The 16647-nt window shown below is 48.9% G+C and overlaps 1 protein-coding gene across 4 annotated transcripts; it reads left to right on the top strand.

Annotated features, from left to right (window-relative positions):
- The first annotated feature begins 1262 nt into the window (after positions 1-1262).
- On the top strand, positions 1263-13195 carry KCNE3 (potassium voltage-gated channel subfamily E regulatory subunit 3). 4 transcript variants are annotated; one of them, XM_008707341.2, is made up of 3 exons: positions 1266-1418; positions 7338-7489; positions 10894-13195. In XM_008707341.2, exon 3 carries the CDS (start codon positions 10934-10936, stop codon positions 11231-11233), a length of 300 nt encoding a protein of 99 aa, XP_008705563.1. In that variant the 5' UTR covers positions 1266-1418; positions 7338-7489; positions 10894-10933; the 3' UTR covers positions 11234-13195. The 4 variants fall into 4 exon arrangements, with proteins under 4 accessions (XP_008705566.1, XP_008705563.1, XP_008705567.1 ...); XM_008707344.2 differs by lacking the exon at positions 7338-7489 and having other exon boundaries at positions 1263-1418; XM_008707345.2 differs by lacking the exon at positions 7338-7489 and having other exon boundaries at positions 1268-1418; positions 10891-13195.
- The last annotated feature ends 3452 nt before the right edge of the window (positions 13196-16647 follow it).

Here is a 16647-nt window from a genome sequence, read left to right as displayed (position 1 = left end):
CCTTCCTTCCTTCCTTCCTTCCTTCCTTCCTTCCTTTCTTTTATGCTAGTTTCTGAGCTCCATTCCGGATTTCCTGGATCAGAACCTCTGGATTAGGACCCAAAAGTCAACTTTACCAGAAAGAGCTCTAAGGTGATTCCTAGGCAGACTGAAATTTGATACTTCATGCCCAGGGTCAGGATGACTTCCTTGAGAGGTGATTAATCAGACTGAGAAAAAGGAGTAGGTGGGTCAAAATATGCAACCACAGAAACAACAGGGAAGTTACGGGTTTTGATAAAGAATAGCAATCCTGTACAGCATTCTCTCGGTGTGGTGGGCCTTTTTAAAATGATAGCTCTTCTTAAATATAATCTGAGATTCTATGATAAGGGTGTGTGCCTCTGATAGCCTGGAACAGATCTTTGTTTGCAAGGGAGCAAGAGCTGGCCTCGGTTTATTATTAATTATGCCAAGGTGGGAGGCTGTTAAAGAGGGCTCTGATAAGGACTCCCACAGAGTCCCCTAGAGGCTGTTCCCAACCACCATCCACTCCTCCGCAGATAGCCGCCCCCTCTCCCTTGTCTTTTCTCGAGCCTGCAGTGTCACCGGCAAGAAAGCAGTAGTGTGAGGGAGGGCCTGGTGGCCAGAAAGTGCAGGGTGCTCTGGGGCAGGGACCAGTGAGGTATGGCTGGACAACAGTGGTCCAGGCATGTGAGGAGCTGTTGAGACTTGGAAGGAGGGGACATCCGCTGGGGTGAAGGAGAGAAAGTGACACAGTGAATTCTGAGTCTGAGTTCCACCCCTGACTTCTGTGGGGAGCCTGAGCAAGTCCCTTCCCCAGACTGGGCCTCTGCATTCCTGTCTGGAAAAGACAGTTTGTGTTAGAAGCAGATGATTTCTCCAGTGACCAATGGATTTAATATTCTGGATTCTACAATCTCACCTGACCCAAACCACTCCCATGCGAAGCATGCGTTTAGGAACTTGACCCATTTCCAGTGAGGAGCAGTGACTTGCCCACCACCACACAGCCACTTAGGAGCAAAGCCTGATTCCACCAGCACCCAACGCTCAGCCTGGCTTTTGGGAGATCAGCCTCGGGCTGGGCAAGCTGAAGCAAACTGAGAGGCACTCGGCCTCCTGTCCAGGAAGCCGGCGCTGCAGGGGACGGAAGGGTCGGAGCCCACGCCGCGTGAGGCCGAGGAGCTGGGCGGAGGCGCCCGAAGCCAGCCTGGGGCGAAGTGGGTGTGCTAGGGGCCGGGCGGGGCCGGGGGAGGAGGCGCCCTGGGGAAGGTTAAAGGGAGCAGAGCGCGGATCGGGGCGCAGAGCCGAGGGGGCGCGGGCTGTGTGCACACCCGCAGACGGAGCGCGGACGAGCCCAGGGTGCGGGGTCCTACCGAGAGACGGGCGCCCCTCGGAGTCTTGCCGAGAGGCAGGTAAGGCACACTCGCAGGGTCCGGAAGGCTGCGCTGCAGCCGGGGGTAGAAGTGAGGGGTCTTCCCGCCTCCCTTGAGAACGCCGACCGGAGGTGGGGGGCGGCTCACATACCGGGCTGGTTCTCCCCAGAACCGAGCTGCAGGGATCCCGGGGCCCCACGTGGGAGTGCGGAGCTGGGCTTGCACTAGCACTCACGCGCCCCGGGACGGCGGCTCGAAAGCTCTTTCCGCGTCCACAGATACGCAGGCGAACACCGGCGGGGGCCGCAGCGAACGCAGACGCAGAAACGGCCCTCGGGGACCCCGCGCGGTTTTCTTGTTTGGCCGGAGCTGCTAGCTCCGCGGAGCCGACCTGCCCGTTCGCTACTGCATTGTGCCCCGCGCCTGGGGACTCCCAAAGACACCGTCTGTTGCTAATAACAGAGGTCTAGGTTGGGAGTCAGGAGACTGGGTTCTAGTTTACAGATTGTGTAAACCTGTTCAAGTCCCCTACCCGCTGTATGCCTTGTACTTTCTTTTCCTGGGTCACCACCTGTTAAATGGGCCTCTAGGTCCTGTCGTCTGCACGCTCCATGTGGCATGAGGGGCAAGGGCTCTGGACCTTGGAAAGTCGGAGTTCAGACGGACCCTTGTATGAGGGCCCGTGAAGAGTATCTCCTCCAATCCCTTCTCCCCACTCTTCACCAATTTGCATGTGGGGAAACTGAGGCCCAGCGGAGCGCTAGCTTGCCCAGGGACGCACCAGGAATGGGAGAGAAGCAGAACGAACCCAAGACTCCTCACTTCTAGTCCAGGGCTCTCTCCACTTCACCTACAAAGGTGTATCGTAAACGCGTAAGCTCCTCATTATCTCCTGGCATCCATCCACTTTGCTGGTTCCAAATGGAGGAGCCCCTTGCTTGAGGCAGGGAAACTGCTTTCGATTATCTTGACTCCTTAAGATGATAACCAACACCCTTCTTCATCCCTCACTCACTTGACACATCTCAAAACACATTTCTATCCATAAACTAAAGGGGTGGATGCTCCAAATACCTACTAAGAGGGAGGTAAGACAGAACCCCCAGCTTACTGATGGGGGACATGAGGCCCAGAGTGGAGTCATCCCTTGACCAAGACACATGGCTAGACATGGCCTAATAGGGGCATGACTCTTGATTCCAATTCTGGTGTGTTCTCCATCAACTATAGGACTACCGGATGGTACCCCTAAATGAAAAGGGACTACAGGGCTGATCAGAGTATGAGAAACAAGGAAGGCATTTTTTTTTTTTTAAGATTTATTTACTTATTTGAGAGAAAGAATCTCAAGCGGACTCTGCACTGTGTGCAGAGCCCAAGGGGGGGCGCTTATCTCACGACCCTGAGGTCAGGACCTGAGCTGAGACCAAGAGTCGGATGCTTAACATACTGCGCCACCCAGGAGCCCCAAGGCAGGCTTTCGAAGGAGGAAAGTGTGTCCGAGAATCAAGAAGAGTCCTAAGAGCCTGCTGACTTCTCCCAAGGAAAGAGAACCAAAGGGAGGTGGGAGGGACAACATAGGGATGGCTGTTCTTGGTAATCTGCAGGTGGGGGTAGGGAAATAGAAGAGGAAATCAGATCGCCCAATAATTCTCTCTTATGCTTCTATAATACTTGGCAATTTCTAAAACACCTTCCCCCCTGTTGTGTCTCCCAGTCCCCATGTAAGGTAAACAGGGCAGGGATAATTATCCCCATCTCATATATGAGTTTCAGAGGAAATAAATGCAGTGCTCAAGGTCACATAGCCAAGCATACAGCCAAGATTGGAACCATCAAAGGCACACATGAAAGGCAAGATCACAGGCTGGGTGACTGGGAATTGGACTGTATGTGTGCAATGGGTGGGTGTGTGTGGCCACACCTGGGTAGGTACACAGGGAAGAGAGTGGAAAAACCACTGCTAGTGTTTTGGGGCCAAGAATGTCTGCCCTTTGGATTGAATGGGGTTCAGGTACAGGGAACGTCAGGGCTTCCAAAGAAGCTTCCAAAGATTCCTCCTCCTCTGAGTCCCTTCTCTGCCTGACCAAGATGGCTTTTTTTCTTTGAGTTTCCCCTTTCCCAAACCAAATGGTATCTGTTTCTGCTCTTGAAGTTGCTTTTTAAGTACTTACCGTAAATTGTTTTCATGAATGTGTATGTGTGTGCTGGATGGGGGATGGTCTAATAAGAAGAGGCACTGATTCATTTATTCTTGAGAACCTACTGTGTGCTCAGGCCCAGGGAATAAAGAACTGTATGAGGCACGGGTCTTTGCCCTCACAACTCACAGCACAGAGTTTAGCATACATATTTATAGGTATTGATACCTACACACACACATACACTTTCAGTACAGCACAGTGCTCAAATAGGGTTTTATGTAAAGCACTTTAGGAACAGACAAGAGGGAGAGACTAACTGGCTAGGGAGGGGGGAAGGGAGAGGGGGTGTCTCAGGAGAGGGTCTACAGAGGTGACATTGGAGTTGGGTCTTAAAGGATGAATAGGAGTTCACCAGGAAGATAAAAAGAGGAAGGGACCTCCTCTGCCAAAGAAAACAGCATAAACAAAGGCAAGAAGTGTGCAAGTGCGGGGCGCCTGGGTAGCGCAGTCGTTAAGCGTCTGCCTTCGGCTCAGGGCGTGATCCCGGTATTCCGGGATCGAGTCCCACATCGGGCTCCTCCGCTGGGAGCCTGCTTCTTCCTCTCCCACTCCCCTGCTGTGTTCCCTCTCTCGCTGGCTGTCTCTCTGTCACATAAATAAATAAAATCTTAAAAAAAAAAAAAAAGAAGTGTGCAAGTGCAAGCAATGTTTGGAGAATGGCCTGCAGTTCAGTATCATGTGGCACAGAGTACTGGGGAGAGCTGTGGTGAGATGGGGCTAGAGGCAGGGTCACATCCAAAGAAGCTTAAATGACAATCTGAGGAGGTTAGATTGTCCTACAGGCAACAGGGAACTAAAAGTAGAAACGTCTGTGGACAGGATACTACTTGTGGTCCCAGCGCTACCCCTGGACTGAGACCTTGCGTAGGTGATTTCCTCAGGGAGGGGGCGCTCTGCTTCTTCTGGTTGAATGGGGTTTGTACCAACAACATGAGTATTAAGATCCCTTCCAGCTCAGATTTTATCCCTGTGTCTCTTTCCAACTCTGTGTTAAGTTCCATTCCTTTAACTCCTCTCTCACTCCACTGGCTCCCCAGTCAGGGGTGGTGATAAAACCCCTTGAGGGACCAAAGGCAAAACTGTGTGGTCTCAGGGGTTGTCATTGGATCCCCTATCTTCTTTGTGTGACTCCCCCCCCCCCCCCCCCCCCCCGCCTCTCCTTTCTACCTTCCCAGGCACTTAAAACGTTCATTCTGAAAGAGTAGCTGAAACAGAGCAGTGGGGAACCCAAAAGAACCAATGGCGGAGTTTCTCTTTTCCCCAGAGAAACCTGAAAGAAAACCTAAGATGCCCAGTTCATCCTTCAGATCACAGCTTTACACCTCCACCCCCAACTTAGATACCTGTGAGTTCAAGTCAAGAACATTTAGGGATGGGGCACCTGGCTGGCTCAGTTGGTAAAGCGTTCAACTCTTGATCTCAGGGTCATGAGTTCATGCCTCATGCTGGGCATAGAGCTTACTTAAAAAAAAAAAAAGGAACATTCAGGAAGAACCTGTTAACGTGCAGGAAATACCAACAGAGTGTAGAGGAAGAGAGTGCTCCTGGCTTGTTTGGGGGAACAGGAGTGAGTCTGGACAGAAGGGACCACTGGAGATGAGATTATAAAGGAAGGTTAACTCCTCCAAAACATGCCAACTTCCCCCCTTTCCAGATCCTTGATTGGTGAGAATCTGCAGTGCAGGAAAAAGCAGTAATAATGGAGTTAGAGGACCCGATTCCCCAGAACACGGGGAGACTGTGTTCGGTGTGATGCACAACTCAGATGCCAGGGAATGTTGCCACTGGGAGTGGAAAGAGCACCTGAACAGCACATGCCCCCGAAGACCCTGTTCTCATCGGACCTCTGCCCTTCACGAGTCCTGCCATTTTGGGCAAGTCACCTCCCCTCCTGGAGCTTCGCTTTTCCCCATCTACAAAATGGAGGAGTTGGCCTAGAATCTAGATTCTATCTTTCAAATCTCTTTCAGCGTGGTCAGTCACTGTTCACCTTCCTCTTAACTGGTCTATCTTCTGTTTCAAATTAAGAACTCTCCAAAGCAGGGGCGCCTGGGTGGCTCAGTCGTTGAGCGTCTGCCTTTGGCTCAGGGCATGATCCTGGCATTCTGGGATCGAGCCCCACATCAGGCTCCTCCGCTGGGAGCCTGCTTCTTCCTCTCCCACTCCCCCTGCTTGTGTTCTCTCTCTCGCTGACTGTCTCTCTCTCTGTCAAATAAATAAATAAAATCTTAAAAAAAAAAAAAAAGAACTCTCCAAAGCAGAGCTCCATCTCCCGCTGTTATGAACTTTATAATCAGTGACTCATCTTGACGAGGGCAGCCACAGAGCTCAGAAAGAGGCAAAAAATTCACAGTGATGCCAATGGCCAATCCTTGGACTTAGAGGCAGTGCGAAGAGAACCAACCTCTCCCTTTATCAGCTCTCTGTTTCCCGACGCAGCGGGATGCCCTTGCACCCGGGCCCTCACTCCTGCCCCAACCCAGCACCTAAAGATACGTAACAGTGGCTTCTTTGCCTCTCCTGTCAGAACCACAAACATTGGGGTCTATCCAGAGAGGCCCTGGAAGGAGGATCTGAGGAATGTATGGTTTCATGAACCTTTACTGTCCTCACTGAACCCCGCCTCGGAGCCCACCCTGTCCCCCACACTGTCCCTCCACCTCCACCCCTGCACAGAGTCTGCCTGCTTCCCTGGCTAGATCACCTGGGCAGATGGGCCGTTAAGAGGAAAAACGAACAAGCCAACCGATTTGGCTCTCCGTTTATCTAGGCAGGAATATTCAGTGTAACTCAGTCCTGGGGCTCAGTTATGTCTTAATCTGTGAGAACAAAGGCTGCAGGCTTCTCTATCTTGGGACTTACATGGCTCTAGAAAGACCCCAAAATGCCTCTTCCACCAACCTATCCACAATTTCCCGTAATCTCACAGTGTGGTTTTGTGATCTGTACCCTCGTGGGATGTTACAGCTGACTTTACCAGATTATGTAGATAAAACCCCTTCATTTCACAGATGCGGGCAGAAGCTGAGGCCCAGAAAAGGGAAGTCACATGCCCTAAGTCACACAAGTAGCAGCTGAACCAAGACAGCTCCTCGGGTTTACACTTCCTTCACTGTAAGATGAAGGAGGTTAACTAGAGGTTAGACCAGACGGACTTGGAACGTCCTGCCAGCCTCTGCTCTGCAAAAATAAAATGGCCGCCACATCTGTGCCATTTTCTTCTTTAATCGTCACAATGATCTAGTGCTGATGGTGTGACGGTGTTTTACCCAGTCATTGGGAACATCGTTTGTTCCTATGTAAAATATCGACCCAGTGGCCAGCTGCCATTCTGCCACACACTTCATTCCCTTGGGTCTCAGGCTCCTTCAACCTTTTAGAGGTTTCTGCTAAGATACCTGTACCCTTGGGAAAGGCAATATTTGAGTCTGCACTATTAGCTGGTGTCTGAGCAGGAGTCGACCTGTTAAACCGAGGCTTCTCGTAAAGTCACCCAATAGAGACGTTGCAGGCCTGGAGTTGAGGGACAGCAGTGAGATGTCCCTTGGCCACTACACAGTTCCTGTAACTGCAACTCTAGGCTGGCCTGACCCAGCTGCTGCAGGAAAGGGAGGGGCGGTGGGAGGGGGTTAGCACCCACAGCAAGGCTATTGCACAACCCTTGGGGCCCCAGCCTTGGGAGATCCACCCTGGCTCTGAAGAGATTTCTGGGTGTCTGATTCCTCCCTTTCCTGCCTCGTCCCCTGCTTTCCAGCTCTGGGCCTTCCCCGCTCCCAAAGTCAATACTGAGACCCCAGATGTATCCAGAGACACCCTGAAGAGGCTGAGGGACTGAGGAGCCCGAGGACACCCATAGGGAGATTCCTGAAGCTGACTCAGAGCCACAGAGGATTTGCCTGTGATTTGGTGAGTCTTCCAGATTCAGGTTGCCCTTCCTCTGCCCTGTCAGTTAAAACTAGCTTGTAAGGATATCTAAGAAAACAGGTAACAGTGACTGCTCTGGGAAANNNTCCTGGACCTCTGGGAATGGGGAGACTTCATCTTCATTGTCCGTACTGTGTCTATGTGTTTCCTTCTCAAAAATGGAGAATAGATTTAAAATTTTTTTCCACCATAATAAAACTGTATGCTCAAGCTAGCCTGGAGGGAGGCAGGGCAGGGATGATGTCGTTTTAAATTATGGTAAAAAAAAAAGTACATAAAATTTACCCTATTATCCATTTTTAAGCATGCAGCTCAGTAGTATTAACTATATTCATACTGTTGTGCAACAGATTTCTAGAACTTTTTCATTTATTTTTAAAGATTTTATTTGTCAGAGAGAGGGCGCACAAGCAGGGAGAGCGGCAGGCAGAGGAAGAAGCAGGCTCCCGCTGAGCAAGGAGCCTGATGTGGGGCTTGATCCCAGGATCCTATGATCATGACCTGAGCCGAAGGCAGACACTTAACCGACTGAGCCATCCAGGTGTCCCTAGAACTTTCTCATCTTGCAAAAATGAAACTCCGTACCCGTTGAGCAACTCCCGATGATAATCGTTTCGACAGATGAGGAAACTAAAGCCCAAACAGGGCAAGAAGCCCATTTCTTTCAAAGTGGGCTCCTCCAGGCACCCCATCTGTCTGTTATCTCCCTGTAAAACTGTCTGAGGCCCCTTCTTCCCTAAACCCTTCCCCACATGCCTCTCACATCTCACACCCCTTCCCGTCCCCACCTTGTCATCCCCATGGCCCCAGGGACTCTGTGTATTCTACCCGAACTATTTCAAGACCCTTGTTCTCTCCCTGCCTCAATTCTTACCCCCTCCAGTCCACATAGCAGCCAGAGTGTCCTTTCAAAGCAGAAATCTTATCACTGTATTCCCTTTTAAAATACTGTTGCATGGCTCTTCCCCAACTACAGGATAAAGTCCAACTCTGCAGCCTGGCATTCAAGGCTCTCTCTGACCTTGTTCAGGACAGCCTCTCTATCCTGCGTCCTATCTTATCCTTCCACACATCTTACACTCCAACCCCTTTTTGCTACTTTCTGTTCTTCTAAACATTCTTTTTGTCGTGCTTGTTCACCTCTTTGCTTTTCTTACTGTTACTTCCAAAACACCCTTCAACGTCCAACTCAGATGCCTCTATCACTGTGAAACTCTCTGAGCCCTGATCAGAATTTGTCTCTTCTTTCTCTAAGCCCCAGTAGTCCCTGGCTTGTCACCTGTATTACAGATCAGCTGGCAGTGTGTCCCTAAGTGCAGGGACTAGGTCTGAGCCTCCCAACCTCCCAGCAGGAGGCCTGCCCAAGAGTGAGCCTCCATAAATGATGACTGGCTGAATGATTAGTTGAGCCATTAATTCGTTGTGTTGCTGCTACTTTCCATTGGCTGATATGAGGAAAGCAGAAGGCAGAAATTTCTTACCTGACAAGGGGGCTAGTAGATGAGAACCTCTGCCTCCTGGATCTTAAGTCCGCGAGCCCTTGTTCTCTTCCCTTCCTCCATCCAGACAAGGTAGTCCAAGCATCACATAGCAGGGAGCCCCAAAGGCCTTGCATGAAATGTAGGCCAGTCCTGGGTGACTGCTGTAGTTTTCAGATTCTTCCCTCCCAACTTCTGTATTCATAGAGTTGTTCATAAATATTGGTCATGGTCATAACTGTCATCTTTTCTGGGGAAGAGACCATATGGTTAAGAGTCAAGTTTGTTAACTTTGGTTGGTTGACAACTCTACCTAGATAAAGGAGGGCTTTGGAACCAGTTGGTGAACTCTGAGTGTGTGGTCTATGGAGAAGTCCCTAAAGTAGTCATCTTTACTGGAGACCCCTGAGGGAAAAACACCCAGCCAGTTACAAGGTAGACCCTGGGGAAGCACAACACCCAGCCAGTCTCAGGATAGTTCCCTAGCCTTGAGGGAGAGACACAGTCCTGCTGACCAGGAGCATGTGGTCTGCTGATACCCTTTTCAATAACAAGAGAATAGCCACACGTTGCCTTATATGTAAGTGCTGGCCAAAAGGGAAGGCTGTGCTGATAAAGCTTGTGGAGTATGGTTAGGGGGTAGGAGGTACTGGGGGCACCTGGGTGGCTCGGTTGGTTAAGCGTCTGCCTTTGGCTCACCTCATGATCTCAGAGTCTTGGGATCGAGTTCTGCATCGGGTTCCCTGCTCAACGGGGAGTGTGCTTCTCCCTCTGCCTCTCACCCCCTCTCATGCTTGCTCTCTCTCTCAAATAAATAAATAAATAAAATCTTTAAAAAAGGGGGGGGGTAGGGAGCACTCAATGAAGTCTTCCTGAAAGAAATGAGTGTGGAGTCTTGTTTAAAAATGACATGGTTTTTCAGAGATTAGGATACAAGGCTGTCTTTGGGTATTTTTCTATATTTATAGACTAAGAATCTCTGAGAGGAAGGAGAAGGGACATATATTATACACCAGGTACACAGTGACTTTTTGTCACAAGGAAGGATAGTTGAAATGTCTGTGTCTTCTCTCTCTGGGGTAGGCAAAACCCCAAACCAGACTGAGTGATCCTTTCACTCCCCTGCCCTTAGGCCCAACCCTGTTCTTCTTTTCCCCAGTGTCTGCAGTGATTATCAGCCTCTTCCTGCTTCCCCCACCACCTCATTTCCAACAGAATTTCCCCCTAGAGTGTTTGGGACACAGGATGCTTGAGAGATCAAATGACCCTGCCTCTGGCCTCCAAGTAGGGTGCAATCTAAGCTATCCCCAAACATCTTGTAAATGCTGCCTGTGGAATATAAAAAAGATCTGTGTTGAAGGAGCGTTCTGGGAAATGTCTTCTGATGGTGCAACACAGTCCTGCCGAGAGCTGGCCCAGGAGCCAAAGGAGCTCCAAGCCAGCCATCACAGAAAGGGACTCTGTCTTGGCTCTCCTTCCAATATTCTCTGATCATGGACAGGCCACTTAATTCTCTCTGGGTCTCGGTTTCCCTGTGTATAAAATGGAAGGAGTTAGAGTAAATAACCCCAAATGTCCTGGTAGCCTAAATCTCAGTGATTCATAGAATCCAAAAAAAAAAAAAAAAAAGATTAATATGGCTTACAGTGGTCAAGGAAGGCATTATGCCACGAGTATATACTGAGCGGCTATTGAGTGCTGTCTCAAGTGCTTGTATGTAGCAGTTAGTAAAACAGACACAGTCCCTGCCTTCATTACCTTATAGTCTAATGGAGAAGACAGACCAGTAAACAAGTAGGTAGAATAAACTGTGATGTTGGGATTTTAGCTGGGGTCTGAAGCGGTCGGGAGGGAATTCAAGCTGCAGGTGACAGAAGCCATCCCCTCTCTCTTTTCTGTCACCAGCAGAGCGTCCTCCAGTTCTTTGGCCACTTGCGTCCCTGTTGCTATGGAGACCACCAACGGCACTGAGACCTGGTATGAGAGCCTGCACGCGGTGCTGAAGGCTCTAAATGCTACTCTTCACAGCAACTTGCTCTGCCGGCCAGGGCCAGACAACCTGCCTGAGGAGCGGCGGGCCAGCCTACCTGGCCGTGATGACAACTCCTACATGTACATTCTCTTCGTCATGTTTCTATTTGCTGCCACTGTGGGCAGCCTCATCCTGGGATATACCCGCTCACGCAAAGTGGACAAGCGCAGTGACCCCTATCACGTGTACATCAAGAACCGTGTGTCTATGATCTAATGCTGGGGGCTGCGAATGGCAGCATATCACAACACCAGAACTCAGTGATGGACCACATCAGGCCTCAGTGTCCCCATCTGTAAGATCAACAAGAAACAGTCCTAAGGGAGGTCATCATTAGGGTGGGAGGAGAGGGGCTGGCAGACCTGGGCCTTATGGATAAAGATTTTTTTTCCCAGTAAAGGTAGACTTTATAGACAGTGGGAGCCCCATGGACAAATATATAGAAGTAGCAAGAGATAATAACCAATGACTGGCCCAGTGGCTAGAGTACTGGGGGTTAGGGGCAAGAGGCTGGAGGAAGGAGAAGAGGAAGTTGTAGCAGAGGGAGATGAAACAGGAAGATGCATTGAGGACACATTTTTTAAGAAAGATTTTATTTATTTGAAAGAGAGAGCACAAGCAGGGGGAGGGGCAGAGGGAGAAGGAGAAGCAGACTCCCCACTTAGCTGGGAGCCCAATGCAGGACTTGATCCTGGGACTCCGGGATCATGACCTGGGATGAGGGCAGACCCTTAACCAACTGAGCTACCCAGGCACTCCTGAGGACACATTTTTTGATGTGCTATCTTCAACAACCATGAGAAAGAAGCAGCAGTGATGATCCCATATCACAGATAAGAATCTAAGTAACGTGACTTATTTATATTTGTTCACATTTTATGTGTTCTAAGACATTTAATGTTTGTGATTTTACCCCCTGCGAGGGAAGCAAAGTAAGTACCATTCTGGCCATTTGGGCCAGCGCAGGGCCACTGCTAGAACTAGGAACTCTGGTTTCCTTGCCTCGTGCTTTTCAAAACTGCACCACACAGGACAGGTTCCAGGGCTGAAACGTCTATAACTCTGGGGGCCCTCCTTAAGAAAAAGAATTAAAAAATACCCTGCTTTTGCAAATATTACCAACACATGTGACCATGTGAATACATTACTAGGACCCCTCCTAAGACCCTAAGGAGCCGTGCATTGCAGGGCCTGAATGTTGACATGTTTTAGCTCCATGGGTCATGGGCCTCTCCGGCCCGGTCACGGCACCCTTCCTAGCCACATCTCCAGTCATACCCTCTAATATAGCATCTTCTGATTTGATGAAATTCTGTGAGTTTTCTGATACCAAACTAAAATCTGCTTCTAGAAGATTATTATCACATCTAGAAGATTATCAAATTCAAAGGAGAGTATGCGAAACAGGTACCTGGTTCAGTGGAAAGATTCTGGTATATGAATGTGCTGGTTGCTTCTCTCTCTGATCCTTTTTCCTCTTCAGCACAATGAAATAGTTAGACTTGAAAGTTTCTAAGGGCTCTATCAGTTCTGACATTCTGGACTTCACAGACATTAGGTTAAATCATAAAATTGTGTTTGTAGGTCAAAAAGCAGCTGACGGGGGCACCTGGGTGGCACAGCGGTTGGGCGTCTGCCTTCGGCTCAGGGCGTGATCCGGGTGCTGTGGGATCGAGCCCCACATCAGGCTCCTCTGCTATGAGCCTGCTTCTTCCTCTCCCACTCCCCCTGCTTGTGTTCCTCTCTCGCTGGCTGTCTCTGTCTCTGTCGAATAAATTTAAAAAAAAAAGAAAAAAGAAAAAAAAAAGCAGCTGACGATCAGTAGTTTTCCTATGGTTCAGTCTCATATGTGCAATGTGGTAATTGACTACCCTACAAGCTACAAATCTCAGGCTGGAACCTCCCACTGTTCTGTTTGATTCTATTTAAGGGATCTACATGGGGTCTCCAGAAGGCCCTATTGAAACATGCATATTTGTATATTTCAAAAACTCTAAAAGAATATTTTAATTGCCATTATCTCTGAAGAGAAGGATTGTGGGTGATTTTCCCTTTCTACTTAAAAAATTTATGTAATATTTGATTTATTTGACCATGAGTATGTTGCTTGTATAATAAGGGGTGGGGGAATCTATTTCCACTTTGAAAAAATAAAAATAAATGCCTGTGTTTCTTGAATGAAGGATCACAGAACACATTCACTCCCATGAGCAGTGAGTTGTGTTCACTCCCTCTAAATCTGTGCTGAGCATCCCCCCCTTTGTGTTCAAGCCTTTCCCTAGCTCTTCTTGAAGGAGAAGGCGAAGACCTGCTTTGGAAGATTTGACATACGGAAAGACAACAGATTCAGAAATCTGCAACTGAATGGGACTTTAGAGACCACCCAGCCCAAACTCCCAAATAAAACAGGAAATGCAATTAAGTATAGGAATGGTCAGGCTAAAAGGGTTCTAAGAAATGAGATTGAGTAGATTTAGAGGACTCAGAGAAAGGTAGAATTTGAACTGGACTTTGAAAGAGGACTGATCTAAATGGGTGAAGTAAAAGAGGAGAACAAGACGAAGGAAGCTTGGGGGTAGAAATGTGGTGAAAACACATTCTTAAAGACAGTGGTTGGCTGGGAAATTGAGCAGGAAGCAGGCCCAGTGTGGCATCCCTGGGACTTCAGTGGCCCTACCCATGGAAGTGGCTCCCTTTCACACAGTCCTTACACTTAACAGGGATTAATAATAAAATAATATAAATTCTTTTGCTTGCAAGTTGCAGAAACCCAATGTATATTAGCATTAACACAAAAGGGGATTTATTGAGGGGAGCGTGGAGTAGTCAGTCACAAGGTCAGAAGAAGAGCTACAGACACCAGGGCAACTCCAGGGCCTAGAGCTACTTATTGGTCTGAATTCACAAGTAGGAGCTCAATATACCTCATTACTCCCCTCCCCCAGTTCTACCCCACACCCACTGTCCGGAGTTCAGTGGCACTTCCTCCTGGAGGCACAGGATCTTTTATCTGCACTGGTTCTGCCCTCTGCTGGCCAGATCCCAGCACATCACGTTGAGCCCTCAAAGCAAAACCTCAGTAAGCGTTCATTCAACAAATATTTACTGAGGGCCTACTATGTGCAAAGCACGCATCTTGGCACTCTTGGGATGCATGAGTAAAAAAGATCCAAGAAGATCAAAGAAACCCTGCCCTAACACTTAAGAGCATTTACTAGATGTCAGCTAGTGTTCTAAGCATTTTATATACATTAACTCATTTAGCTCTTAATACCTTCATAACAACCCTAATTAGTAGGTATTCCTTATAATGACTTCAGCAGAGCCCACCGGGTCTTCATCTAACCGCTGCACCACCTTCAACCCAGTCTTGGCTCCAAGGTACACCCGACCCAGGGTGTGGATCTGAATAGTCCCTAGAAATGAATGGGAAAGTGATCTGGGGAAATGATAGCAGGGCACTGATGCCAATAGCTTGAGGCTGGGTTCCCTAGAAACAGAGTTTGAGACAGGCATTTGTTGATGGGGCACTTTTCAGGAAAAACCTGCAAGGGAGAAAGAACAAAGTGTGTCTCGGGTCATGTCTAGCCCTGGCCTGATCCACAGGGAACTGGTCTACATGGCTGGGGCACAAACCCCACCGCAGGATTACACCCCCTTGAGGCCAGGGGCTGGTCTTTTATGCCCCCATATCAGCGAGGCATTGGTTGTGGGCCGCTTTGGTGGGGAGGGGGGACAAGAGGAGGATTGTAAGGAGGATCTCATCCGCTGAGGGCAATTCTCTGGAGACAAGGTGGCACCCGTGAGCCACTGCAGGCTAGCACAGCACAGGAAGAAAGCTAAGCAACGAAGTTGTCTGGGTTGGAGGTTTGCAACAGCCTGGCTCCTAGGGCAGGTTCTGAAGCTCGGTATTCATCACAGAATTGCCCCACCTTTTGTGGCTATCATTTTCTGCCCCGTGTCCCACATCATTGGCTGCTGGCTGCTAGAGGGGGTACTTAACCTCCCAGGCGTGCTCACATTTGGCTGAGGCCAAATCTCTGGAAGAGGGAGCAGCTCCAAACTGATGGCAGCCAACACCCGCAGCAGCTGGGGCAGGGAGCCTCTTCGGGCTCCATCAGCGTCCACTACAGATGTGCTGTTGGGCAAACAGGAGTAAAAGCAAAGGTGTCACATCTTAGGATCTCCTGCTTAACAGACAAGAAGCACACACCAAATAAAGAACAGAACAAGGTGACACCAAACAGAACCACATAGGAAACGATGTAGTTAAGTACCAGAAAATGTGGGGAACAGATATTACAAGTCACAGTCAAGAAGAGGAGAGAGAAGCATTTGTGGATGTTTCCTGGAGATTTGAAGAAGGATTTGGAAGAACTTTAAGGATTTGAATAGGAGGCCCAATGTAGTATGGTCCAAGCATTTCGAGTAGGCGAATGGCTCTGCTCTACTCAGTCATTCGGGGACTAAGGATAATGACCGCCATCTTCAACATGCAGCTTCCAAGTTCACTCTGCTTGGGGCATTTCTAGTTAGTGAGGAGAGAGAAAGAACGGAATTCCAGGGCCACAGATGTACGCTTAAGCAAGCAAGGCAAAAGCTGCACACATCCCTTCTGCTCACATCCACTGACAAGGGCTTAGTAATGTGACCACGCTGCAAGGCGAGCTGGCAAATGAGCTTCCTATCTGGGCAGTCACATCCCAGCCACATCTCTATTACTATGGGAGGGATGCATGGATTTTGGAGGACAGCTAATGGTCTTCACCCTACCCTCCTCACTCTTTCCCCCAGGACTGGCCTTGAACAACAAAACAACAACAACAACAACGACAACAATGTACAGCCTTATCAAGGAGAACGAGGTACTGTTACTCTGACCATGTTTTGAAGCCTTGCAGGTGTAACTAACCCTGTCCAGGCAGTATGACCTTTGATCATTTTTTTTCTGGCATTGGTGAGTCTTGTCTCATCTCTCCCTAGACCGGTAATGTCCAAGATACTGGTTTAAGCATAAGGGAAATAGACCAAGCAAGGCTTTCAGCCAACCTCGTGTAGGAAAAAGAATCCTCTTTCAGGCGCCATTAAGAAACCAAGAATACGATCTGCCTGGATGAAATCAGAGAACCCATCTGCAGCAGTGGTTAAACACTGACAGAGAATGAGCTCCTGGGGAACAGGAAAGTCAGAAGTTAATGACCAGGAAAGAAAAAAGGAAGAAAAACTGGTTCTTGATGAGCAATCAACCTCTGCTAGGCACTGTGCTGGGAATTTGCATGTTACCTTGTTTCACTTTTTCCAAAAGCTCTTAACTGTTTTTAATCGCCGTTTCATAAGGAAACAGAAGCTCAGAGGTGAAATAGCTTCTTTAACGTTCACTCAACATGTGAGGTTGTCTAGATGTTAACACAGGTTTGCCTGCATTCAAAGCCCATGTTTTTCCCCACTGTAGCTGGTTCTTTTGAGAGTCACATTCGATGGCTGTCTTAAACCTAAACCCTCCTAATCTCCCAACAGACTGTGGCTGGCCTCCCTGTTCCCCTTCAGGGAAGAAATAGAGCAGTCACAATTTCATCCCTGCCCAGCTCCTTCCATCCCCAACCAAGATGCCACAAAGGAGAAGAGAGGAC

The sequence above is a fragment of the Ursus maritimus genome, unplaced genomic scaffold, assembly GCF_017311325.1.
Source record: "Ursus maritimus isolate PB19 unplaced genomic scaffold, ASM1731132v1 scaffold_16, whole genome shotgun sequence".
Classification (NCBI taxonomy): Eukaryota; Metazoa; Chordata; class Mammalia; order Carnivora; family Ursidae; genus Ursus; species Ursus maritimus.
The sequence above is the reverse complement of the archived record's forward strand: the minus strand, read 5'-3'. Positions and strand labels throughout refer to the sequence as shown.

Bases quoted from the DNA above. Each gene is read 5' to 3' on its own strand.
- KCNE3 (XM_008707344.2), top strand. From the start codon at position 10,934: ATGGAGACCACCAACGGCACTGAGACCTGGTATGAGAGCCTGCACGCG.